The sequence below is a fragment of the Rhinolophus ferrumequinum genome, chromosome 24, assembly GCF_004115265.2.
Source record: "Rhinolophus ferrumequinum isolate MPI-CBG mRhiFer1 chromosome 24, mRhiFer1_v1.p, whole genome shotgun sequence".
Taxonomy (NCBI): Eukaryota; Metazoa; Chordata; class Mammalia; order Chiroptera; family Rhinolophidae; genus Rhinolophus; species Rhinolophus ferrumequinum.
In genome coordinates this window covers 8858588-8884448 of record NC_046307.1, presented here as the reverse complement: position 1 = coordinate 8884448, position 25861 = coordinate 8858588, and the positions used below count along the sequence as shown (strand labels likewise).

General features: G+C 38.2%; 2 protein-coding genes across 3 annotated transcripts in view; one reads left to right on the top strand and one right to left on the bottom strand.

The window, feature by feature from the left end:
- The window catches only part of RAD50 (RAD50 double strand break repair protein), an 80914-nt gene extending 69400 nt beyond the window's left edge, over positions 1 to 11514 (bottom strand). For both annotated transcript variants that reach the window (XM_033096552.1, XM_033096553.1), the window contains exons 1-2: positions 11229 to 11514; positions 9276 to 9359 (exon numbers count right to left, since the gene is read on the bottom strand). In XM_033096552.1, coding sequence (XP_032952443.1) covers positions 9276 to 9359; positions 11229 to 11357 — 213 coding nt within the window. In that variant the 5' untranslated portion in view covers positions 11358 to 11514. The remainder of the gene's footprint in view (positions 1 to 9275; positions 9360 to 11228) is intronic.
- A 9281-nt stretch (positions 11515 to 20795) lies between these two features.
- Positions 20796 to 22580, top strand: IL5 (interleukin 5; the record flags this gene model as incomplete). The annotated part of the gene is given in 4 exon segments (XM_033096941.1): positions 20796 to 21155; positions 21345 to 21377; positions 22238 to 22366; positions 22476 to 22580. Coding segments are annotated over 4 exon segments (627 nt in total), but the record flags the coding sequence as incomplete, so codon positions are not given.
- Between the last annotated feature and the right edge of the window lie 3281 nt (positions 22581 to 25861).

Sequence of the window (25861 nt, the reverse complement as noted above, 5' to 3'; positions counted from 1 at the left end):
AATAAAATGAAAAGACAACCTAATGAATGGGAGAAGTTATTTGCCAATGATACATCCAATAAAAGGTTAATATCCAAAATATACTTGCATTTTCCTCACTGGGGATTTTTGGTATTAAGATGTATTAGATTCTTATCTTTATCAATTTTCCTCCTTTTGCTTATTTTGAGTTTAATTAGCTCTTCTTTTACAAGTTTCTTAAGATGAAACTCAGATCATTAAACTTGTTTACTTTCCTAATATAAACATTTGATTCTATAAATTTTTAAGCATTATTCAGCTGTATCCCTCAACTTTTTATAAGCTACACTTTATTTAAAGTATTTTCTAATTTCCTTTGTGATTCCTTTTTTAATCCCTGGGTCATTTAGAAGTGCTGCTTCATTTTCAAATACTTGGGGATTTTCCAGTTATTTTTCAGTTTATTGATTTCTATTTATTGATTAAATTTTTGTGTGGTCAGAGAACACACTCTGAATGACTTCAATCCTTTTAAATGTATTTCCCTTTTTTATGGTCCAAAATATTTGTGAATGTTCCATATGCTCTTGGAAATAATGTGTATTCTGTTGTTCATCAAAATGTCCTATAAATGTCAATTAGGTTAATTTGGTCAATAGTGTTCAAGTTTTCCATATCCTTACTGATATTTTCTCTACTTTTCTGTTTCTCTATTGAGAGGGGTGTTGAAATCTCCAATCATAATTATAGATTTATCTACTTTTCCTTCAGTTCCATAGATTTTGCATCTTCTATATTAAAGCTCTACATTTAGAATTATATGCTTTTGGAAATGACTATCATCATAAAATGTCTCTTTTTACACCAGTAACATTCCTGGTTCTGAAGTATACTGTCTGATATTAATTAAAACTTCGATTTTCTTTTTATTAGTTGGCATATTTTTGTGTATGTTTTCCATCCATTTACTTTTAACCTATCTATTATTTTTAAAAACACTTTTATTCTTTTTGCTTTATTTGGGTCTTTTTATTCTATCTTCCATTTCTCTTGATATGCTTATGTTTTCCTTTACATCTTTCTAGATATTTGTAAGATTTATGTTTTAAGGTTGTCTGCTAATTCTATTATCCCTTTCATTTTGTTTTTCTGTTTGTTTGTTTGAAGATTTTATTGGGGAAGGGGAACAGAACTTTATTGGGGAACAGTGTGTTCTTCCAGGACTTTTTTCCAAGTCAAGTTGTTGTCCTTTCAATCTTAGTTGTGGAGGGTGCCGTTCAGCTTCAAGTTGTTGTCCTTTCAGTCTTAGTTGTGGAGGGCGCAACTCAGCTCCAGGTCCAGCTGCCATTTCTAGTTGCAGGGGGAGCAGCCCACCATCCCTTGCGGGAGTCAAACCAGCAACCTTGTGGTTGAGAGGATGCGCTCCAACCAACTGAGCCATCTGGGAGCTCAGCGGCAGCTCAGCTCAAGGTGCCGTGTTCAATCTTAGTTGCAGGGGGCGCTGCCCACCATCCCTTGCGGGACTCGAGGAATCAAACTAGCAACCTTGTGGTTGAGAGCCCACGCTCCAACCAACTGAGCCATCTGGGAGCTCAGCGGCAGCTCAGCTCAAGGTGCCGTGTTCAATCTTAGTTGCAGGGGGCAGAGCCCACGATCCTTTGAGGGATTCAAGGAGTTGAACCAGCAACCTTGTGGTTGAGAGCCCACGGGCCCATGTGGGAATTGAACCGGCAGCCTTCGGAGTTAGGAGCATGGAGCTCTAACCGCCTGAGCCACCGGGCTGGCCCATCCCTTTCATTTTGGACCTGCTTTTATGATTGAGTTATCTCCTGATTATGTGTTCCCTTCTCCTTTGCATGCCTGGTAATTTTTTATTGTGACTTTTACACTGTTGAGTGAAGACTTTTTTTACTCCTTTATTGAGTGCTGAACTTGGCTCAGCATGCAAAGTTTCCTGAGATTTGATCCTTTTGAACTGTGTTATTAAGGACTGTAAGTGGGGGAGGCCTACAGCAACCTGTTCTCTAGGAGTAATTTAGGATCATTTTCCCTCAGTCTCAATAACCTCCTTTAACATTTCTTGTAGTGTAAATCTGCTAGTGACAAATACTTCTGCCTTTAAAAAAAAATCTGAAAATGTTCTCCATTTCATCCTCAATTTTTGAAGGATATTTTTGCTGGATACAGAATTTTAGGTTGACTTTAATTCCCCAGCCCTTTAAAGATGTCATCTCACTATCTCCTGGCTTGGACAATTTTTGATGAGAATTCAGCAATCATTATTTTTCCCCCTGCATAATGTGCTACTTTTTCCTCAGTCTGCTTTTAGGAGTTTCTTTATGTCTTTGGTTTTCAGCAATTTGAAAATGATCTGCAACATAAGTGTGTTTATGCTGCTCGTCATGTGTTGAGCTTCTTGGATCTCTTTTATAGTTTTATTTTTTCACTGAGATCTTTTCCCACACATCATGGCCATTTTTCCTTTAAATTCTTGAATTTATGTGTCATAGCTTTTATAATCCTTTGTCTGCTAATTCCAAAAATCTATCATCTCTGCATCTGTTTCTATTCACTTTTTTCCTCCCAGTTATGAATCACACTTGCTTCTTGATATGTCCACTGATTTTTATTACATCCTGGTATTAGAGATGCTACATTCAGAGTTTGGACTGTGTTTAGTTCCTTTAAAAAATGTTGGGAGTTTTGTTCTTGCAGGCAGTTAGTTTATTGGAGAGTCAGCTTGGTTCTGTCAAAACTTGTAGGATTTGTTAGGATAGCCCTTCTGAGGTCTCCAAAGCGCACTGGGGAGTTCCACAAGCTCTCCCTCCTCCAGCATATCAGGACACAAATGCCCCCCACCTCCCAGCATTGTGTAACCTCTACAATCTCCAGCTCACAGTGCCACCCCTCTACCCCAATCGTTGTTCTCTGCTAGCCCTCACTTAATCTCATCCTAGACACGTGTAGCTCAGTATTTGGCCAAAGACTCAAGGGTTCCTTGCACACACTTCTGGTGGCCATCTCTGCACAGCAACCCCTGTACCCTGCCCATTATTTACAGCCACCCCAGCATACCCAAACTTATGTCTTTGTTTCACCTGCCTAGTGATACTACTGTTCTCTGTTGGGTTCTAATACCATGTGCCAAAGTTTACAAAATATCCCTAGCTAGAAAGCAGAACTGCATGTGTAGTATAACCTCCTATATTTATCTTTCCTGAAAGATCACAGCTCTATACCATCTGTTGTCCAATGCCTGAAAACAGTTGCTTCAAATGTTTTTTCCAGTTTTAGAATTCTTCACCTTGGGAGCACATGTTTAAGACAAGGTAAACAGTATTAGGTGTAGAGACAAATTAAAACAGGTAAAAGGAAAGACAAGAGAAGCTGAAGATATAAGAGGGTGAGAGGAACTGAAATGATGAGAAGAACATGGCAGGTTAGGAAAACTGAAAGGATGCAGGCAATTCAGGTGAGGGGAATGGCTCCACCCACAGAAGTAGGTGTGAGGACTCAGGTGGGAAGAGTTGATGAACAAAACAGTGTGGGTGGGAGCTCAGAATGGGAAATAACAGCAGCTAAAAAGTGGGTAGCAAGTGAAAAGAGCTAAACCACCAAGGCCAGAAGAACCACAGGGAGGACATGAACAGACAGCTGAGAAAAACAGCTCTAGAAAGATGAAAGCATTTGGAAAGGGGAGTGGGTGATAAATTGAAATTGGTAGATGTTTTCAACATGGAAACTTCAGAATGAATGAATGAATGAGTTAATTTAAAAAACAACAACAAAAGAACAACAAAAACAGACAATAAAACTCCCTTGATCCTGAAAACCTTTTCAGCTACTGCCCTATCTCATTTCCATTTACAGCGAAACTCATAAAACAATTCTGTGTATTTCACTTCCTTACCTTGTTTTCTCAGATTACTGAAACTGGTTTTGTCAAGATCACCAGTGGCCTCTATGAAGCCAAACCTTCCTCTTATTTCCACTATCAATATATTTGACACAGTTGATGACTCCTTCCTTCTTGAAACACTTTATTCTCTTATCTTCCAAGACATGACTCTCCCAGTTTTCCTTTCTTTACTACTTGTTCTTTTAGCATCTTTTGCTGGCTCCTCCTCCTGTAAATGCTAATGTGCTCTAGGTTCAGTGAGGTCTTGGATCTCTTCTCTATATTCACTTTCTATGTGACACCATCAGGCTTTACTACTAACTATATATAAATAACTGTACATATCAATTTTCTTTCTCTGGCCCAAACCTCTTCCCTGGACATACTTCTACTTGCCTAATGGACATGTCCTTTGAATATCTAACAGACACCCCAAATTTACATGTTTAAACCACAGCCACCCAAATCTCCTTTTGCAGAGTTTTCCCATTACAATAAATGACAACACCATTTTATCTAATTGTTCACGTCAAAAAACTTGGAGTTATGCTTGATGATCCTACTTCTTTCATATACCATCATTTAAACCATTAGCTAATCTGTTGGTCCTACCTGTAAAATACATCCCCAATCCAAACATTTCTCACCATTCTACCACCACCACCTTAATCAAACCACTAACATTTATTATCACATAATCCCCTTTATTAGTCTCTGACCTTCCACCCTTGCCATTTACAGAGTCTTCTCTCAGCAGCAAGACCAATTACTTTAAAATGCCCCTTTCCTGCTTAAAAATCGTCCAATAGATTCCAATTTAAATAAAGTCCTATAGGATCTATTCGCTTCTTTCTCTCTGACTTAATTTTCTACCAGTCTTTCCCTCACCATTTTTCTACTGTGATTCCTTGAATACACCAAGCATGGTCCTACCTCAGGGACTTTGCACTTAGCAATAATACTGACTGTTCTTCCTCTGGATTTTGGATAACTCACTCCCTCTTGAATGAAAACATTTAAAAGATAACTCGGGTTGCTGTGTGAAAAAAAGGACTTCAAGAATGAGGGCAGACAGAAATAAACCCATGCCTATATGGTCAATTAATCTACAACAAATGAGGCAAGAATATACAATGGGGTAAAGAGTCTCTTCAATAAATGGTGTTGGCAAAACTGGACAGATACATGCAAAAACATGAAACCAGGCCCCTTTCTTGCACCATATACAATCATAAACTCAAAATGGATGAAAGACTTAAATAAATTTAAGTCCCAAACCCATAAAACTTCTAGAAGAAAATATGGGCAATAAACTCTTTGACATTGGTCTTAGCAATATTTTTTTTTGGTATGTCTCGTAGGGCAAAGACAATAAAAGCAAAAAGAAACAAATATGACTACATCAAATTAAAAAGCTTTTGCACCAAAAAAGAAACCTTCAACAAAATAAACGGCAACTTGAGAAAATATATGCAAATGATATATCCGATAAGGGGTTAACACTCAAAATATGTTAAGAACTCATCCACCTCAACATAAAAAAAAAAAAATCCGATTAAAAAACGGGCAGAGGACATGAATAGACATTTCTCCAGAGAGGACATACAGATGGCCAACACACAAGAAAAGATGCTCAGCATCACTTATTACAGGAAAATGCAAATTAAAACCACAATGAGCTATCACCTCACACCTGTCAGAATGGCTGCTATCAATAAATCAACAAACAAGTGTTAGCGAGGATGTGGAAAAAAAGGAACCCTTGTGTACTATTGGTGGAATTGTAAATCGGTATTCCTACTATAGAAAACAGTATGGAGGTTCCTCAAAAATTAAAAATAAAACTACCATATGACCCAGAAATTCCACTTCTGGGTATTTATCTGAAGAAACCCAAAACACTAATTCAAAAAGATATATACACCCCCATCTTTACTGGAGCATCATTTACAATAGCCAAGATATGGAAGCAACCCAAGTGTCCATCGATAGAAAAACAGATAAAGACGTGGTACATATATACAATAAAGTATTACTTGGCCATAAAAGAGAAAGAAAACTTGCCATTTGCGACACCATGGATGGACGGGTATTATGCTAGATAAAATAAGTCAGACAGAGAAAGACAAATACTATATGACTTCACTTATATGTGGAATCCAAAAAGAAAATAAATGAACAAACAGAACAGAAACAAATTCATAGATTCAGAGAATAAATTGATGGTTGCCAGATTGGAGGGGGGTTGGGAAGATGGGCAAAGAAAGACAGGGATTAAGTACAATTCGCCAGTTAAAAATAGTCACACAGATGTAAAGTACAGCATAGGGAACATAGTCAATAGGATTGCAATAACTATCTATGATGCCAGATGGGTACTATTTATCAGGGTAATCATGTCATAGGGTACATAAATGTCTAATCACTATGCTGTACACCTGAAACTAATATAATATTGTATGTCAACTAACTAAAAAATGAATTTTAAAAAAAATGAGGGCAGGAAAACAAGTTTGGAGTCTATTAGAATACCGTATTTTGCTATGTATAATGTGCACTTTTTTTGCCCAAATTTGTGAGGGAAAAATAAGGATGTACATTATACATGGGTAGTACTAATTCTGTATCAATATAAATGTTTTTAATTTTTTATTTATGCTTATGAGTTAAAGCGTAACTCTAGAAGCGAATAACAATATCCATATGCAAAATAATACCCTGGAATATGATAATCAGTTTTATTGAACTTACGACGAACTTGCAACGATGAAGAGTTCTTGACCTTCTATGATGCCTAAATATCATAAATTTGTTACTGGTACATAAAATTTCTTGTACCTTGTATCTGTTCTTGTGTTTTGTAATTATTCGTTACATTATAATTTCTTGTTCCATAATATGTTAAAAAATAAATGCTAAAATTCCTTTATAAAACAAAAAACAAGTACCTAAATGTAATCAAATAAAAATTTGAATTACAAAATTAAAATGAAATATTTTTTCCCTGAAAGTTTGGGCCAGAAACATGGGTGCACATTATACACAGGAGCGCGTTATACATGGCAAAAATACAGTAGTTTAAAGGAAAGATGGTGGCTTAGACCAGGAAAAGAGCAACAGAGATGGAATGAAGGGGCAAATTCTAAACATATTTTAGAAGAGTAGCTAAGAATTACTTATGAATTTGAAACAAGGTGAGATGAAGGAATCAAAGAATGACACACAGGTTTTGGTATGGGCAAATGTGTGGATGATGACATCATTTATTAAACTGGAGAGTACTGAGTTTGAGACCATAAGAGGGAATGAGAGTATTGGGAACGAAGAGTTCTGTTTTGAACATGTTAAATTTGAGATGCCCATTAAATACCCAAACAAACAGCTGGACATATATGCCTAGAGTTTAAGAAAGAAGTTAGGGCTAAATATATAAATTTGGGAGTCATCAGCATATAGCCAGAACTTAAAGCAATGAGACTGAATGAGATCATCTAAGAAGAGTCGAGCAAAAGAAGGCTCAGCAAAGGAGAGTACGGTGTGGCCAGTGAAAAAGGAGTTATGAGATTATAATGTCATGGAAGCCAAGAGAGCAATGTTTTTAAGGGAATAACCAACTATATCAAAGCTGCTGAGAAGTTACTTACAATTAGAAAATGACCACTTTATCTGGCAACATGGAGATTACTGGTGACAAGAGCAGTTTTTGTGAGGGGGAGAAAAGAAGGAAATCTGAACAGAGTAGGCTGAGGAGAAAACGAGAAGAAATGAAGACCAAAAAAAGAAAAAAGAAATGAAGACAATGAGTACATACAAACATACAACTCCTATGAATTTTGCTATAAACTGGAACAGAGAAGAGGTAGTGGCCAGAGGGTGGTTTGGAGTAAAGGGAGTTTTTTGTGTGTTTGTAGATTGGAACTACTAGAGCATGTTTACATGTTGATATGAATGATCCTATAAAAAGGGGAAAACTGCTGATAAAGGAGCAAGAAGGAACTGAAAAGCAAAATGCTTGATATGACAAAAGGGATTGGATCCAGTCTCCAGGAGGAGTTGGTTGACCTTTAGATAAAACAATAAACAATTTACCTTTAATAAAGGAGAGAAACTAGATAGTATGGGGTACATATGCAAAGCGGTTTGGTAGATTTTATGATTGGAAAATGAGGGACTTTTCATGATTCCTCCTATTTTCTCAATAAAGTACAAGGCAAGATCATCAATGGAGACGAGCAGATTGTAGACTTAGAGAGAAGGTGTGAACAGTCACTGTAAAGAGGGCTCAGTAAATGCACTAAATGATGTTTCTATTTCTACAAGGAAAATTAGTAAATACTTTCTTTATTACAGTTATCTGTAGTCATATAAAAGTAGAAACAACTTAAATGACCATCAACAGGGGGTCAGTTAAATAAACTATAGAATATAAACTCAATGGAATAATATTTAGTAAAACAATGAAACAAAAGTGTGTGTATATATACAGAGGGTGCCAAAAAAATGTATACACATTTTAAGAAAGGAAAAACTGTATTAAAATTGTAATACTCAATATATACTGATAACAAAAGATGAATACAAGTCATGTGTACACATTTTTTTGGCACCCCTGGTGCGTGTGTGTGTGTGTGTGTGTGTAAACATATATGCAGTATGTCACTAAATCAATGTTTGATTTATACAGTGGTATAATAAAATTTTTAAATGTATTAAAATACATATGTGAATATATTTATATACGCACACAGATGTTTTCATAAACACAGAAAAAAGCCTGGAATAAATATACAATGAACTCCTGTGGGGGGGAGATACTGAGAGAAGCACATGACTCCACTATAGTATATGAAACAAGAAAAACTTGTAGGTCAAAATATGTATAGAAAATTCTATGTCCTTTACACACATTAATAGTATAAACACCATAATTCAAACAAAGATTCATACACAAAGAGTTTCATCACAGTATATTTTAATGAAAAGCTAAAAGCAATCAAATGTAAGAAAATTATTCAGTTATTAAAAATGTTCAAGATTACATATCTTAAGGAAGAAATATTTCACACATACAAAAAGTATAAAGATTTTAAAAAGCACCCATGTTCCAAACACCGAGATTACGATTTTAATATAGGTTTTTAACGACATGAGACTTTATGATAATGTTAAGTGGGGAAAAAAACCTCAGAATACAAAATTCGAGTGTGACTTCAGTGATGTAAAATAATATGTAAAGCAGAAAAAAATGCAAGAAAATGTCAACAACGGTTTTCACTGGGTGCTAAGACTTGTGTGTGGGTGACTTTCATATCTCTTTATACTTTTCCACTGCCAAGTTTTCTACAATAAGCTGTTACCACTTTCATAATTATAAAAATTTTATTTTAAAAGTACAAAATTTTACTAGCACCATTACCTTGGGATCGTGAACAAATGTATTCCCTTTGGTTCCAGGAGGGAAATCTCCAGTACAAATATATTTTAGACATTCAATGATGGTCTAAAGAAAGAGAAAATTATATTATTTAGTTAAAAGAGAATCAATCACATAAGTTTATCATAAAAATATTCTTTATAAATAAAAATATTCACTATAAAACTATTCTTTACCATTGAGACTATAAAGGATACAAGCAGATAAAACTGACATAAAACCTGTAATACAGATATGATTAAGTGTTAAAGAATAATTGCTATGAATTGACATAAAAGCTATATAACTAAGAAAGTATACTAAAATAAAATAAACAATTACTATTTGGAAAAAATTTTTTCTAGGTTTCCAATTAAAACCCTTTAAGCTAATTAGGTTAATAACAACAATGGCTAACATAAAACATGGTTATCATAGTTGATAACGCTGTATTGTATAATTGAAATTTGCTGAGAGTAGAACTTAAATGTTCTCACCAAAAAAAAAAAGATAAATATGTGAAGTAATGGATGTGTTAACTAGATAGGGGGAAGGAATCCTTTCACAATATATAGGTATATCAAATTACCAGAGGTATACTTTAAATATCTTACAGTCAATTATACATCAATAAAGCTGAAATTCTTGAAAAAAATTAAAGAAAAAACCCACCCAAAACCAATGACTAAGTTACATAGACCTTACTTTGTGCCAGTTATTGTACTAACCTCATTTACATAATCATTTAATTCTGACATTAATCTAGACTGTAGAAACTATTTTTATCTTAATTTTATAAATGAGAAAACTGGGGCACAGAGCATTTAGGTCACTCTTGCCCACATTCACACAGCTAATGACAAAGCAAAAAATTTGTGTTCAGGCAGCCAGTGCTCATAAACACTAGTCTCCTTTACAGTATCTCCTTAATACAATGCTACGTACATAATAGGCATTCGAAACGATATTTTTACATAAACAAAAGTAGACAAGTCAGGCTTTCAACTCCCAACACTAAACCTTTCCTTTTTCTATGCTTTTCACAAAATTGCATTTACTTTTCTACCTGTTACACTGGTATCACCTTGCTTTTTCTCAAGCCACCCTTCCAAACAGACTCTTGGCTATACTTTTTCCGTAATTGCTTGCCATTCCAGGGCCCAACTCAAATTTCTAAATATTGCCAGTGCCTTAAAAAGTCACAGTAAATAAGTTGTGCTCAAATTTTTTACACATCTGAACAACAAAATACAGGCACAGCTTCAGAGATATTGCTGGTTGGTTCCAGCCCACCACAATAAAGCCAGTCCTAATCTTTTTGCTGGGTGGAGGGGCCAGCCTTCAGTATAAAACCTAACACCTGTGAAGCGCAATAAAGCCCTGAGCAAGCAAACGAGGTACGCCTGATGTTTTCCAATTTAACTAAGCCCCACCGCATCACTTTCATTTAAAAACTAAGCCATGTGTCCCATTTATTATGCTTAGACAGTTGGCATACGTGGAAACTCACATATTTATATTTTGTAACTTTTATAGACATCCCTATATTGGGCCAGTGAATGCTATGCTTTGCGGGCAAGGCGAGTATTAAAAAACATCAATAGAGACAAAAAAGCTTATTGTAGGACTGTGAACTCTTATGAGTGCGAAGCGGTAGCTCCGGGTCTCCTGGGATTCTCAAGAGAAACCTTGTCCACTAGACAGGCCTGGTCCGGCTCAGGACGCTGGGTCTGGTTGACTCAAGGGGCTGTAGGTAAAGACCACACCAGGCCACGCCCCAGGGCCGGGGAGTCACCCGGAGGAACAGGCACTTCTTGGGACCCCAAGAACGCAGCCGCTGAGGCGTAGGGACGCCTCTCGTCCTAACCAGCGTTCCGAACTCTCCAGATGTTTTATTCTCCAGCTTCATCAAGATGTGGTGACACGAAAAACTGAAGGCGGCTACTTATGACTTACCGTCTTCCCCGCCCCATTGGGTCCAACCAAAATTGTGAGAGGAGTGAAGAAAGTGATAATTTGCTTATCTTTGTCCTCTATTCCAAAACTCCGCACGCCAAGAATACTCATCTTTTCGATCCGGGACATGTTTGTGAATGTTTCTGATCTCAACACCAGGGGCCTAGAGACCAGCAAGGTTTAGCAGTGAGGCCGCAGCAGGGCAGGGGCCGTGAGGCTCCAGGGGGAGCGAAGGCTCTAACTGCAACCCTTCCTCTCACACCGGCTTCCTTCCCGGCTGGCGGGCGAGAGCCAGCCAGGGGTGCCGGCCAGGGGACGCCCACGGGACACGCTTAACACAAGCCCAGGGACACCCCGACCGTGCCCACTCACAGATTCCCGCCGCGGCTGCCCCGCGGGTCACGTGAGTCGCGTCGGCCTGCGTGCATTTACGCCACAGGCCCGGGGCACGCCGGGAAGTGGAAGGGGGCGGTGCGCGCGCAGCTCTGGCTTCCAGGAGCGGTTCCGCCCAAGGGGGTTGGGTGCTGGGACGGCTTAAGGGTGGCGGTCGATTCGGGTTCCTTGCTGGGGACCCAGACAACACTGAAAGCCACTAACTCTAAGGGACCACAAAGGCTTGTGACGGACAGCGGTTCTCAACGTGTGATCCTGGGACTCTGGAATGGAGGGGTGGAGGGGTGTGGAATCCGCTAATGTCAAAACTGTTTTTCTACTAATACTCAGACGTTATTTGCTCTTTTCACTCATTTGCTCCCTAATGTATTTTCCAGTGAGCACATGATGTGGGGTGACGCCATCGCAATGGTGACTCTTGGAATGTGTGCTTGTACATTCTTGTGCTTAAAAAATGTCAATTTTAATTTCTACTTGAGTAAACACTGACAGTAGTAACACATAAAATCTCTTTGGAAATGTAGTGTACAGCACTGGGAATATAGTCAATAATACTGTAATAGCCTTACAGTGACAGATGGTTACTAAACTTAGTGTTGATCACATCATAAGGTATATAAATGTCAAATCACTATGTTGTACACTTGCAACTGACATTGTATGCCAACTATAATTTCAAAAAGTTTTTTAAAAAGCTCTTTGGGGCCCTCAGTAATTTTTAAGAATGTAGAGAGGTGTTTAAAACGAAAAGCTAAGTGCTGTTATAAAACTAAAATATGCAAATATGATATGAAAGAAATCCACTCCTATAAGTACTGACACAAGATAGGAATAGACACCTTTCAAATAGACAGTTTTGGTTATGCAAGATGAATAATAAGAGATCTACTGTGTACCATAGAGTCTACAGTTAACAATATGGTATATTTAAGAATTTGCTAAGAGGGTAGATCTTAAGTGTTCTTACAAAACAATAAAGAAGATGGGAGGAAATATTTGTAAGTTATGGATATGCTAATGGTATTGATTGTGGTAATGGTTACACTACAGTATATTCATCTTCAAAGCATCATGTTGTATACATTATGTACAACTCTTTGTATGTCAAAAAAAATTACTGTTCTCAACAATGAGAATACTGCATTTTGGAAACCAACTTAATGGAGGGACGTATAGTGGAAGACATTACAAAAACAATAGTGGAAGACATTAAAATCAAAACAAAAATTTTGGATTACTGAGATAGAAAAATGTAGGAAACACTCTCAAATTACACACTCCCAAGACAATCATTTATAGAACTTAATACCTAAACTAAAAAAATACACGTTATGATCAATTTATGTGATCTTGTTTCCTATTTTGCTGAGAAAATAAAACCAGAAAAGACATTTAAAAAAAAAAATTCACATGTTAAAGGATGCAAGTGGGGAAGGCCAGAGAATTGTCTTAATTTACCAAGTAAGAAAATACGAAAATGTCAGTAATTGTAGTAAATATTTTAAATTACCCATGGAACAAAACAGATTGAAATTTTACAGTAATACCTTATGTGACTAACCAAATGTAATAGAACAATGACGAAAGATTAAAGGCCTTTTTTTTTATTATTAAAAAAAGTTGGGGGGCCGGCCTGGTGGCTCAAGTGGTTGGGGCTTTGTGCTCCTAACTCCGAAGGCTGCCGGTTCGATTCCCACATGGGCCAGTGGGCTCTCAACCACAAGGTTGCCAGTTCAACTCCTTGAGTGCCGCAAGGGATGATGGGCAGCGCCCTCTGCAACTAGGATTGAACACAGCACCTTGAGATGAGCTGCCACTGAGCTCCTGGATGGCTCAGTTGGTTGGAGTGCAACCACAGGGTTGCTGGTTCGACTCCCTGTAACTAGCAATGGCAACTGGACCTGGCGCTGAGCCGCGCCCTCCATAACTAAGACTGAAAGGACAACAACTTGAAGCTGAACGGCACCCTCCACAACTAAGATTGAAAGGACAACAACTTGACTTGGAAAAAAGGCCTGGAAGTACACACTGTTTCCCAATACAGTCCTGGTTCTCCTTCCCCAATAAAATCTTTAAAAAAAAAAAAAAAAAAAAAAAAAAAAAGTTGGGGTTTTTTGTTGTTGTTGTTTTTCACTCAATACCGGAAATTTACTAGGAGAAGCTAAAGGAATGAATGTTTAGCGTCTCTATTTGGCTGTACTTCTCACATACAAATTTTCTCATTGGGGCTTTTACAAGGTTTCCATAGAAGACGATTCAAAATTGACTTTACTGGTAAGTTCATTATTTTCACATCTATTCTCTATGGCTGATTGAAAGGAGATTCTCGTACTAGGACTCCAGACGTGTAAACAGTGAGGAAACTAGGACGTCTGATTTATGCTTTCGCCCAGTCGTATAGCCTTAACATAGTGAAAGCCCATTTTTCTAAAGTCAGGTTTAGTGAAGCATAATTTACATACAGTAAAAATTCACCCTTTCCAGGGTATAGTTCCATGAGTTTTGACAAATACAAATAGGTGTGTAACCACCAAGACCATTTCCCGCCCCCCACCATTTAAATAAATATTTGGATACATACTTGGATGTCAAATAAGAAGAAAAAAGCAAATCTATACCTTATTGTACTTACCCCTCTAAGTTCAAGATGGATGAATCTAGATATTTCTGAAAGCAATAAAAGAAACGCTCAGAAATGTAATTAATTACCCTCTTTCAAAGCAGAATTTTATGACTCAGAGTAACACAAGAAATTAGCAATGCCTGGGATAACCAGATATTATATCTCCTCCGGTGATCTTAACATGAAGTATCCAACCAACATCACCTCTTATGCAGTTTTGTTTTCTTTAATCAAATTAAACTTGAAATCTAATCACACCTTTAAATCGAACTTCTAGTTCACAGGAATTAAGGATTATGCTAATAACACTACAGGAATGGAAAAGGCAAATTTGGAAGGTGGGATGTGTTACAAGACACTAGCCCAGGCTCTCCTTGTCGTTAAAACAGGAACTATCGTAGATTATAAAAGACTTAAAAAAAAAAAAGAAAAAGACTGTTGCAAATCAAAAGAGATTTGAGTTACATGTCACCCAGATGCAACACATGGTACCAGATTTGATCCTGGTTTGGACATACTGATGTGAAGGGAATTACGGGGCTATATGGGGAAACTTTTTCTGAATGTGGACAGGAAATTAAATGTTAAAATAGAATTACTGTTAATTTCATTATATTAGATGTGATGATATTTTGCTGTGTAAGAAAATGATCATTTTTGAGGTGTATATGGAAGTGTTAATAGTAGTGTCATACTTTCTGTAATTTAAAATACTTCCGAAAAGAAATTACAAGTTGAAGGGAAAAAATGGACATGACAAGGTAGCCAGATTCCATTACAAAAGTTTTCAACTTTGTAACAATAGGAAACTATAAAACTAAGATAACTCTAGGAGGAGGGTGGAAAAGATTTGCAATAAAAATGATTAATCCCTGAAAATAAAAAGAACTGAAAAGGTAAATCGGTCAAGTTCCCAGTTCTCAGTAAACTACTACTGGAAAATGTTTGGTTTTGCTTATATCTGACTTAACGGAATGGAAAATAAAACTACCATGAGACACCATCTTATACCTGTGAGTGAATGTCTTTATCCTTGTAATACTTTCTCACATAAATTCTTTTTCTGATATTGGTAGTAGTATAATACATCAGCTTTCTTTTGGTTAGTATTTGTCCAGTCTTTGATTTTCAACCTTTTAATGTTGTTTCTCATGGAGTGTATCTCTTGAAAATGGCTGAGATTATTTTTGATACAATTTGTAGTGTTTTCCTTTTAGTAGGTGAGTTCAATTTGTTTTCAATTACTGTGATTCCTGATAAATTTGGATGTATTTCTCACGTATTTTTCTGTGCTTTTTCTTTGCTTCTTTTTCGCCTTTCCTGGTTTCTTCATTGTTTCCCATGTTTTATTCTACTGGTTTTGGGAGTTATGCATTCTATTTCTGTTATTTTAGTGGTTACTCTTAAATTTTGTACATGCTGATTTTGAAGTCTAAAGTTAATATCTTTAGCATCCTTCCAAACAGCACAAGAACCGTAAAGTGCTCCAACTCTGATCTCTCCTTCCATCTCCTGCATTATCATTGCTTAGTATTTTTGTTCCTCATTGTCTTGAAATCCCCTAAATAGGTCATTTTTAAAAACAGCATTATTTATTTAGGTTTACAAATACATTTATCAATCTCTTTGGTTCCCACTGCTTCTCGCATCATACCTTCCTTCGGGGTTCATTTCACTTATTATATTATATTAGTAAAATTATTGATCCCTCGTGCTAAAGAGTCTTCAAGGAAAGAAACCTATCCCATAGTAAAAATATGAGATTTTGCTTTGAATATTTCCAGAGGAGTGATCTGGTAAAAAAGTAACAAAAGCTATAAAAATGATCACATGCTAGGGAACTATATATTTTTTTTGAGAAGAGTTCTCTGAAGTGTCAACATAAGGAACGTCCAAACCTGTAGATAATTTTTATAAGAGTTTATTTGAGCTAAACTGATGACATATGCTGAGGAGCAACATCTCAAATGGTCCCCAGGAAATATATATTTTTTAATTATACATAGAGCTTTCTAGTAGTATTGTTTACACTTGTGGAATACTAGAAACAAACCAAATGTGAAGTAAATCATGGTACATCAATTTCATCTAATAGCAGTTAACCTTTAAAATCACAAGCAGATAGATGAAAGAGAACTATTAATAAGCAAAAAAGATAAACACCAATTGTATATATTCAATGATTACAATTCTGTAAAGCTATCTATGTGTTTAGTAAAGATTGGAAGAAGTCATCAAAAAACTGATAGTTGCAAAGCCAAGAGGAAGAAGTTCTGTGTTTATTTTTCTATAATGTTATTTATTCAATAAAAAATTATTTTAAAGATGCTTGGGGATTGAAAGGATAGAGGTTAGAATAGGGGCAAGGAAAGAAAAAGATACTATCATTTTACATTTAGTCACTGTGAAAAATATGTGGCATCGTGCCCAGTTGATTGATTAGAATCAGTTCATAGAAAAGTCATTTGACCTTAAATGACTACACAGTTAGTAAAAACCACAGTTAACAGTCTCTAAAATCAGGTAGCCAATTTGGAAACCACTAATAGAAATACAGGTTTTAGGGCAAAAGAATGGGTGTTCCTCATTAGTACAACTTTTCGCCACTATTCAAACTCCTTTTTCTAATTTATGTAATTACTAATAATTCTTTAAAATTCTGAATACTGGTTGCTAATTTCTTTTTGTTCTCCTAAAATAATGAGGGTTTTCAAAAATGCCATGGTAGTTCACATAGGCTTGCTCTGTATAGCTTAGCCTCCTTAAAGCTTTGTTCTATCTTTTTTTTTTTTGTAGTTCTATTAAAGTTGCTTCTATTCCTTCAGACTCCTTGAGTTTCTACAGAATTCGTATTAATTTGTTCAACTAATACAACCAAATGCCTGCTTATTCATTCAATTATGTATTCAACAAACATGAATTGAGTGCCTACAACAGGCTGGTCCTTGAGAATGAAGAGATCAATTAAATAAAATCCTTATTCTCAAGGAGCTCACAGTCTAGTGGTGAAAGAAAAAAGTCCCAAGTGCATAATATTGATAGGATATAAAGTCTCTTTAATAATAATAGTAAAAACAATCATTAACTTTTTTTAACCTGCAACGTTATTTTTAATAAACTTTGTATTTTAAATAATTTTAGATTTGCAGAAAAGTTGCAAGAATATTCTAGAGAGTTACCCAGCACCCAGTTTCCTCTGTTGTTCACATTAGTAGGGCATATTTGTCACAACTAAGGAACCCACATTGGCACATTACTAGACTCCACAGGTTTTTTGGGGGGGAATTTCTTAGTTTTACCTACTGTCCTTTTTCTGTTCCTGGATCTCATCCAGGATACCACATTACATTTAGTCATCACATCTCCTTAGGCTCCTCTGGGTTATAACAGTTTCTAAGACTTTGCTCATTTTTGATGACCTTGACAGTTTTAAGAAGTATTGGTCAGGTATTTTGTCCTTCGATTTGGGTATGTATAATGTTTTTCTTATGACTCGACAGAGCTTATGGGTTTTTGGTGGGAAGATCACAGAGATAAATGTCATTCTTATCATATCATATTAAAGGTACATGCTACTAACATGACATCACCGTTGATGTTGAACTTGATCACCTGGCTGAGGTTTGACAGATTTCTCCACTACAAAGGTACTCCTCTTATAATCCCTTTTCCGTGCTGTACTCTTTAAAATGAAGTCACTGTAACCCTCACTTAAGGGGGGGGGTACACTCTACTTCCTTGGAATATTTACAGAAGTCACTTGGGATTCTTCTGCACAGGAGATTAAAACTATTAACTTCTGTTTGGAATTTCATAATGAAAAATTTCTTTCAAACACATTATTTTATGATCCTTGCTCTGACAGAGTCTGCAATCAAGTTGGGGGATCAGACTCATAGAGGAAAAGTTAGTGACTCTGACAACATTATACGAAATATGATTTTCCACACTTATGTTCATGGCAGCATTATGTACAGTAGTCAAAAGATGGAAGCAACCCAGTGTTCACTGATGGATGAATAAATAAACAAAATGTGGTATATTTATACAATCAAATATTATTCCACGTTAAAAAACGAAGGACATTCTGTCACATGCTACAACATGGGTGAACCTTAAAAACATTATTCTAAGTGAAGTAAGCCAGTAACAAAAAGACAAATACTGTACAAAAGTTACCTAAAGTAGTCCAATTCATAGAGGCAGTAAGTAAAAGCATGGTTACCAAAGGCAAGGGAAGGGGACAATGCGGCATTGTTTAATGGGTATATAGTGTCAGTTTTGCAAGATGAAAAGAATTCTGGAGATGGATTACACAACATGGCGAATGTACTTAACACCACTGAACAGTACACATAAAAGGGTTAAGACGTTAAATTTTATGTTATAATTGCCATAATTTTTTTAAAATTGCCACAATTTTTAAAAAATGTAAAAGTAAATGTAATTTTGAATAGGAGTTTTTAAATAACTAGCCCTTCAATAGAGACCCACAGTTATACTGTAAATCAGAGTCTACAAAATGGCACCCTGTACACTTTTTTAAAAATATGAATTGCCAATATTTAAAAATCAGGAGATTATAAATAATAATCAAAATTGCTGGCTTCTTCAAAAAATTGGGCAATCCGGCAACATGAGCCCAGGGTGTCATATGGTAATAATCAGGTGGAACGGAGTCGCACCTTTAGACAGGTCATACTTGCTGTAGTTTACTGTTGCCCCGCCACCAGATCCAGGTGTCGTGTTACACCTTGCTCATTTCACTCGTTTTCATAGCCAGCCAGTATGACTTTCCTGAAAACAGTGTTTGATGAGTTTTCTCCTGCTTAGTGAAGGCTGGTCTAGCAGCGTCTCAGTTATCCACCACATAGATTGCCCATGTGGCCCTATAATACAGAGGAGTTAAAAACTCAGAACGTTGCATATTTAAGGTACTAAAATAACAAGTCACTTGGCAGTTCCTCTGAAACCTTCCTCTAAGCCCGCACTTCCTCAGTGTAGCTCAAAGGAGCCAGAAGAGAACCAGAGCAACGAACACTCTCACAGGAAATCCTCTGGGGAGGGAAGGCTCCAACCAGAACTCAGCTTTGGTTCTGAGAGCACCATTTTAAGGACACCTTCATACAAGTCTACTGGGATTCCTACCTGAATCCTGAAGTGAACCAGTATCTCTCCTGCAATCTCAAGGAAAAGAGCTTTCCAGTGTTCAAATAAGACGTGTCTAACCAGGAGTCCAAACCTTCGGGAAAACAACCAGACATGGTACAGGAAAGCCGCCATCGAAGTCCTACACTACGTTTATCCTACCTGTGCAAAGTGGTGGTTACATGCACATAGAAAGCATGTCTGTCTCCCAGCTGCCTCTACTTCTCCTACAGAACTCTGTCTAGCTTTGGAAAAGGGTTCTAGGTAGTAATTTGTGTTTGGTACCATCTGCCCTGGATATTCAAGCTAGTCCTAAAGTCAGGCTTCCACCAACACAGAATCACTTTGGGATGCTCACTGAAACCTGCCATTCAAAGCAAATGGCTTATAGCTCCATTTTGTGTGCTCTGGCCCAAGAAAAAGAAAGCGTGTAGATTAGAAAAGGGCCTCATTTGCTCCTTTCTGGGATTACAGGTCTGAGCCTAAGGAACACAAAGGTTGAATCCCCTGATCACACATATTTATACATGACCCACCCAAGGTGCAAAAGGTCGCCCCAACCCTGTCAGACGTGAAGGAGAGGCCATCTCCATATGTTACGTGGCTGTGATGGATGCTTATTGGTCACTGTCCCAGCAACCATATCTCTCTTACTACCACCTAGGACCTCAAATTACTCAGGTATGTCATTTGGGTGAGAAGAAGCCCGCCTCCAGATTCGGGGAGATCCAATCAGTATATCCCCTATCTCCCGGCCACCATTCAAGTGTGTAACCGCTTGGCACAAGGAGGCTGAATCCTAAGACTTTTGATTGAGCAATCAGAAAAGCACAATTTGCTTTCTCCTGCTGTTCATGAACAGGATACACATAGATCCAGGGGTTTTGACATCATCTTGGGACCACAGTGGGAGAGATGCCTGACGATGGAGTTGAGCAAGAGTCACTGAGCCAAGCAAGATATAAAGGAGCTTCCATATGGGACCATTTGGTTATATGAGCTAATAAATTTCCTGCTGGGTTCAACCAGTTTGGGTTTGGTTTTTGGTCACTGGCAACAGACAGAATCCGAATCGAGACCACAGTGAACACAACTTGACCCCTCTAAGTTTTGATGGATTCTGCTCTACTCACCATCTTCCCACCAGTATTTTCAATTCTTTTTAAGGCAGATCAATCTAGCTACAACCGTGACAGAATTTAGTAGACCTGAAAAACCAAATGTTCCCTAAATTTACGTATTTTAGCACAAAATTCTATTTAGTGGTTCACATTATACTTCTGTTTTTTATGTACATCTTTTACAAGGAAGTTCAATCTTCTGATTTTAAGAAATGCAAATGTGGGGCAATGATGCATCAACCCAAAGATTTTCTTTTCAGTAGAAAATGCTTTTAAAGGGGGAAAAAATAGGGATTTTTATTATTAAAAGATAAAAGTAAAATTATTTTTTAAGATACTAGGCATTGGAAACATTTGGTTTCACAACATGCCATTATTAGACATTCTCTATCTGATTGTTGAAAATTATTCATTTCCTCAAAGAGAGAGGATAAATTGGTTGGGGATATAATCTTGTACAATGCATTTTCTCTGCCCAAGGCCAAGGCTGAACCTATCAGAGCCATGAGAATGCTTCTGAGTTTTCTAGCTCTTGGAGCTGCCTACGTTTGTGCCATTGCTGTAGAAAGTCCTATGAATAGACTGGTGGCAGAGACCTTGACACTGCTCTCCACACATCGGACTCGGCTGATAGGCGATGGGGTAATTTTCTTTTTTGAGTCCTATAGGTATCGGTAATCATTCACAGTGGTTAACTGTTCAAGAGCTTTTACTAATAGTGAAATTGTAACAGTTAGTAATAGATAATTGATAACCATGTTACAATCATTTTATTACAAGGTATGAATACTAGAGTGCTTTAAAAATGAATGTCTGTCCTTTCCTTTTCAGAACCTGATGATTCCTACTCCTGAACATAAAAATGTAAGTTAAATTATGATTTGATAAAAGGATTGCATGAGTAAGTAAATTGCATATTTTAAGCTATAAAGCGTTAGTTATCATTGGAACTATTTAATGTTCTGTATTTTTTTTGTGAGTGTGTGGATGTGAATGTATATACTTATAAATATTAGGAATGACTTTACAACAAGTAGAATCCATTAAACAAGTGGATAAGGCCGTTTGGGGATGTTATCAGTTTCCCATCTCAAAGAGCCTCTGTCAGGCATTCTTTCCTGAAAATTCCACACACTGAGAGGTGTGGAGAGGTGCCTCCTAGTCTCCTTTCAGCTCTGACTACTGCTTTCCTTACTTTATTTTTGAAAGTATTAGCAACTTAGAATTATATTTTTAGAATCATGGTCCGTAGACCTTAAAATATACAACAAATGCCCTGTATTAATAGTCATTTCCACGTATTTAAATGACCATGACATATAATAGAAATGTATACATGTGGAGTATGTCATAGTCATGTTAAAATGTAAAATATATGATTTCATTCGTCTAAATAGTATTAAATTCCAGCTAGAACTATAAAAAAAGAAAGCCGATGTGAGGTCAATCAGTAATGCAGTTACATTAGACATCCTAAACATTTTATTTTTATGTAAGTACCTAATTTATATAATTTGTAAAATTTCTCAGGAATTATATAAACCTCATCTACTTTTGGAAATTATATCTCAATACGAGTTGATTTGCCACCTAGAAAAGGAACAAGTGAAAAACTCTTTGGAGAAGGGACTTATGTAAATACCACAAAACAGAGTCTAACTTTTCAGACCAAATTTTAATACCTGGATTTGATTACTTATATTATTTAAATCTTCCTCATTTAGCACCAACTATGCATTGAAGAAGTTTTTCAGGGGATAGACACACTGAAGAATCAAACTGCACAAGGGGATGCCGTGGAAAAACTATTCCAAAACTTGTCTTTAATAAAAGAACACATAGACCGCCAAAAAGTAAGTTAAAAACATGTAGTGGAAACTTCTGTGTATTTGTCTGGCTGTGCCTGTTTTTTATAGGAATTGACAGTTCCCTACAATACTGATTGTCTGTTCTTTTTCACAGAAAAGCTGTGGAGGAGAACGTCGGAGAGTAAAAAAATTCCTCGACTACCTGCAAGTATTTCTTGGTGTAATATACACTGAGTGGACAACCGAAAGTTTAGAGTAAACTGGCTCAGTGTAGCCAACGATTTTGGAAGAGGAGAAGGCTGTTTTGTTGCAATGAGAGTGAGGGCTAACCAAGGGTAGAGCCTTCACGTTCAGTGTAATTAAACTCCGGAGGCAAAGTAGCAATTATTTCAGGCGTACTGCTACTTTACTACCTCATAGGGGCAGAAAGCCTAAAAATAAAATATTTGTGATACATTTCAGATAGCAGAATCACTGAAAATTTTTCCTCCTGTTTTCTCCAGGCAAAGTAGATGTAAACTTTTATCTTATTTAACATAGCATTCTGTAAGATGTCTGTTAACTTAATATTATTTATGAAATGGTTAAGAACTTGGAAAATATTTATTTTATGTTAGGCTATGTTCCAATAAAACAAAAATCGAAAACTCCGGTTCAATTTGTTGCTGACATTTATCTAACTCTTGAAGTAAGCACAGTCTGTGTGAGAACAGGCTGAGTTTGGAGGGAGGGTCTGTATGTGCCGGCTGAGCTCTGCCATCTCCCTATGGCAGAAGTCACAAGATTGCTAGGCGTACGACTGGTGGAACTGACCCAGCAGGCCTGAGTGGGGGTGTGGGCAGCAGGGACACGGGCAGGGGCTGAGACTGGTTTCTTCTTCACAGCATATCAAAAACATAGGATGGTGCAGGTTAAATGGTAGGTGGTGAATGAATGAATGCATGAATGAATGAATGGGCCTTCCAGGACTGGCCATAGAATTAAAATGCGTTTCAGTGCCCCCTCTGGGAAGAGAGCCGAGTAGGAATCTGTAACTACGTCTCATCCCCCAGCCTATGAGAAGAATGTGGCAGACCAATCCCACTGGCAGTTCAGGAGAAAATTTCTCAAGGATCCAGAAAATATGTTCTTTACAGTATGTTTTAAAACTGAGCCCTTGAGGAGAGACCCAGTAACGATATTCAGCTATGCCATTGAGTCCTTCATTTATCTTGACCACAGTCCCTACTCTGCTTGCTGGATACAGTTGTGGGTGTGTGCTGGATGTCCTTACAGATGGTGCCGTTACCCTGGGCATTATCGACATGGACTGCATGTGATGTGTTTGACTGCTCGTGTGAATCAACCACTCCTACTGTTTCTGAGCATGGGGGAGGGGCCACAGCCGTCAACACAGATTCCCTGGTGGGAGAGTGCAAGTCCTTCTGTGTAAGAAGACTTGTTTTCCTTCCTGCACAAACCCAGGCCTGGCGGTCAGCACTCTGCCATGGCCCAGGCCCCCAACCTGTGCACCCACCAAGCCACAAGAGCTGGAGCTGAGCCGATGAAGAGGAATATGTGTCAGCACAGCACCACCCTGACTATTCTAGAAACTGACAGGAAGCAGAGAACTTGATTTGTGAAGAGACTGAGTGTCCATTTCAGTCAATTCAGCAAATATTTATTAGTCTCCCGTATGTTCCAGAACTGTTCTAGGGACTAGGATCCATCAGTGAATACAACAACAAAATTCCTTGCCCTTGTACACTTATATTCTCTCTCAAAAAAGGTCATTTTCCCACTTTTTTATCAAGGTCCAATATAGTTAATATGGATTTGAGACTGGAATACCCTATCTAAAGTCACACTAATGAACTCTTACTTATCCGCCAGATCTCAGAGAAGCTAACGGCAATCAGAGCTGTATGCCACTGACGGAAATGGAAGGTCATAGATGTACCAAGGATTTTAGGGCAGAAACTATGATCCTCCAGCTGATTCCATCTTCCTTATAGAAGCAAAGCCATCGTGATGCCTCCTGGCCAGAGGGAACAGGGCTTTTGCCAGTCACATCAACTTCCCCCTCACCCAAGCCTGACTACTGTGGGGCTCCAGAACCCAGGGCATCCGGGGAGAGGGATTTTGCAGCCTCAGTATTATAGGAATACTTTTGTGAATCTTGCTTGTCCTCCTAAAAGCGTATCCCAATAACAGAGCATTTATTTTCACGCTATCTTAGTGATAGCACTGTTATTGTCCAGTGGGAGGAGCCAATGTGGGCCATTAGGCTGTTGTTGGAGCAACTGTCCCAGAGAAGATGTAATGTGGGGCGGCCTGCAGGGTCTCTGGTCCCACTCCCCTCAAAAGATCGCAGGATATGGCGAGGCCAAAAAGGAACACCCACGGAGCCATAGATAGTGGACACCCATACCACTATAGTCTCGCTGGTGACTGGGTTGGAGACACAGGAGGCAGGAGCCATACGATCCACAACCTGCCGTCCACTTGTCTCTGCCAAACAACCTCACTTGCTGGCTGCAATCCGCCTCTCTGTAATCCGCAATCCACACTCCGCCATGCCACAACTACACCACTTTGCTAGCTTAGCCGCGGCAGTTATATCAGTGGCTAATGGCTAACCGGTAACAGCCAATGGCCAACTAGTCACAGCTGATGACCATCTACTATCTGAGCCAGCACCTTTCCATGTGAGGCCGAGAGCCTGGAAACTGCTCTCTGGGGCTCTGTCCCCACAGAAGACATCAACATAATGCATCCAAAGCCAAAGTGCTCTTTGTCCACCATGCTCATCCTCTGAAACTCGCCTCTGTTGCTCCTCCTTGTCCTTCTTTCTCCTCTTGCTTTGAGGTTTCCCATCTCGGCTAAAGTAACCATGGTTAACTCCCCATAACCTTTCTGGATGACTCCCTGACTTTTATCCTCTGTGCTCTTGCATCCACTGTTCAGTCTCTGAAATGTCTATCTGACGCCCGTTTCCATCCCTCCTGCCTAAGTTGGGCCCTCACCTCTCACCTAGTGTGGGGACAGAGCCAGGAGTGCAGTTTCCAGGCTCTCAGCCTCACGTGGAAAGGTGCTGGCTCAGGTAGTAAATGGCCATCAACTGTGATTGGATGGCCATCAGCTGTGGCTGGTTGGCCGTCAGCTGTAACCAGTGAGCCATTGGCCACTAATCTAACTGCTGTGGCTACGCTAGCAGCAAATGAGGGCTAGCAAGAAGATAGTGGCTGGCAAGCGTGGATTGCAGTTAGCACGGCGGGTTGTGGACAGTGTGGCTCCTGCTTCCTGTGTCTCCAACTCAGCCGCCAGCGAGAATATAGTGGTGTGACTCCCCTACCTATGGTTCTGTGGGTGTTCCTTTTTGGCCTCACCGTATCCTGCGTTCTTATGTGGGGAGCGGGACCTGAGACCCTGCATGATGCCCCACGTGACATCTAGACTCAGCCACGACCAGCTTCTCACTTCAGGCTCTCCCCATGCCTGTTAAGTCACGGCTGCTGATAAAATACACTCATGGCCACACGTCACTACTAGGCTTACTGC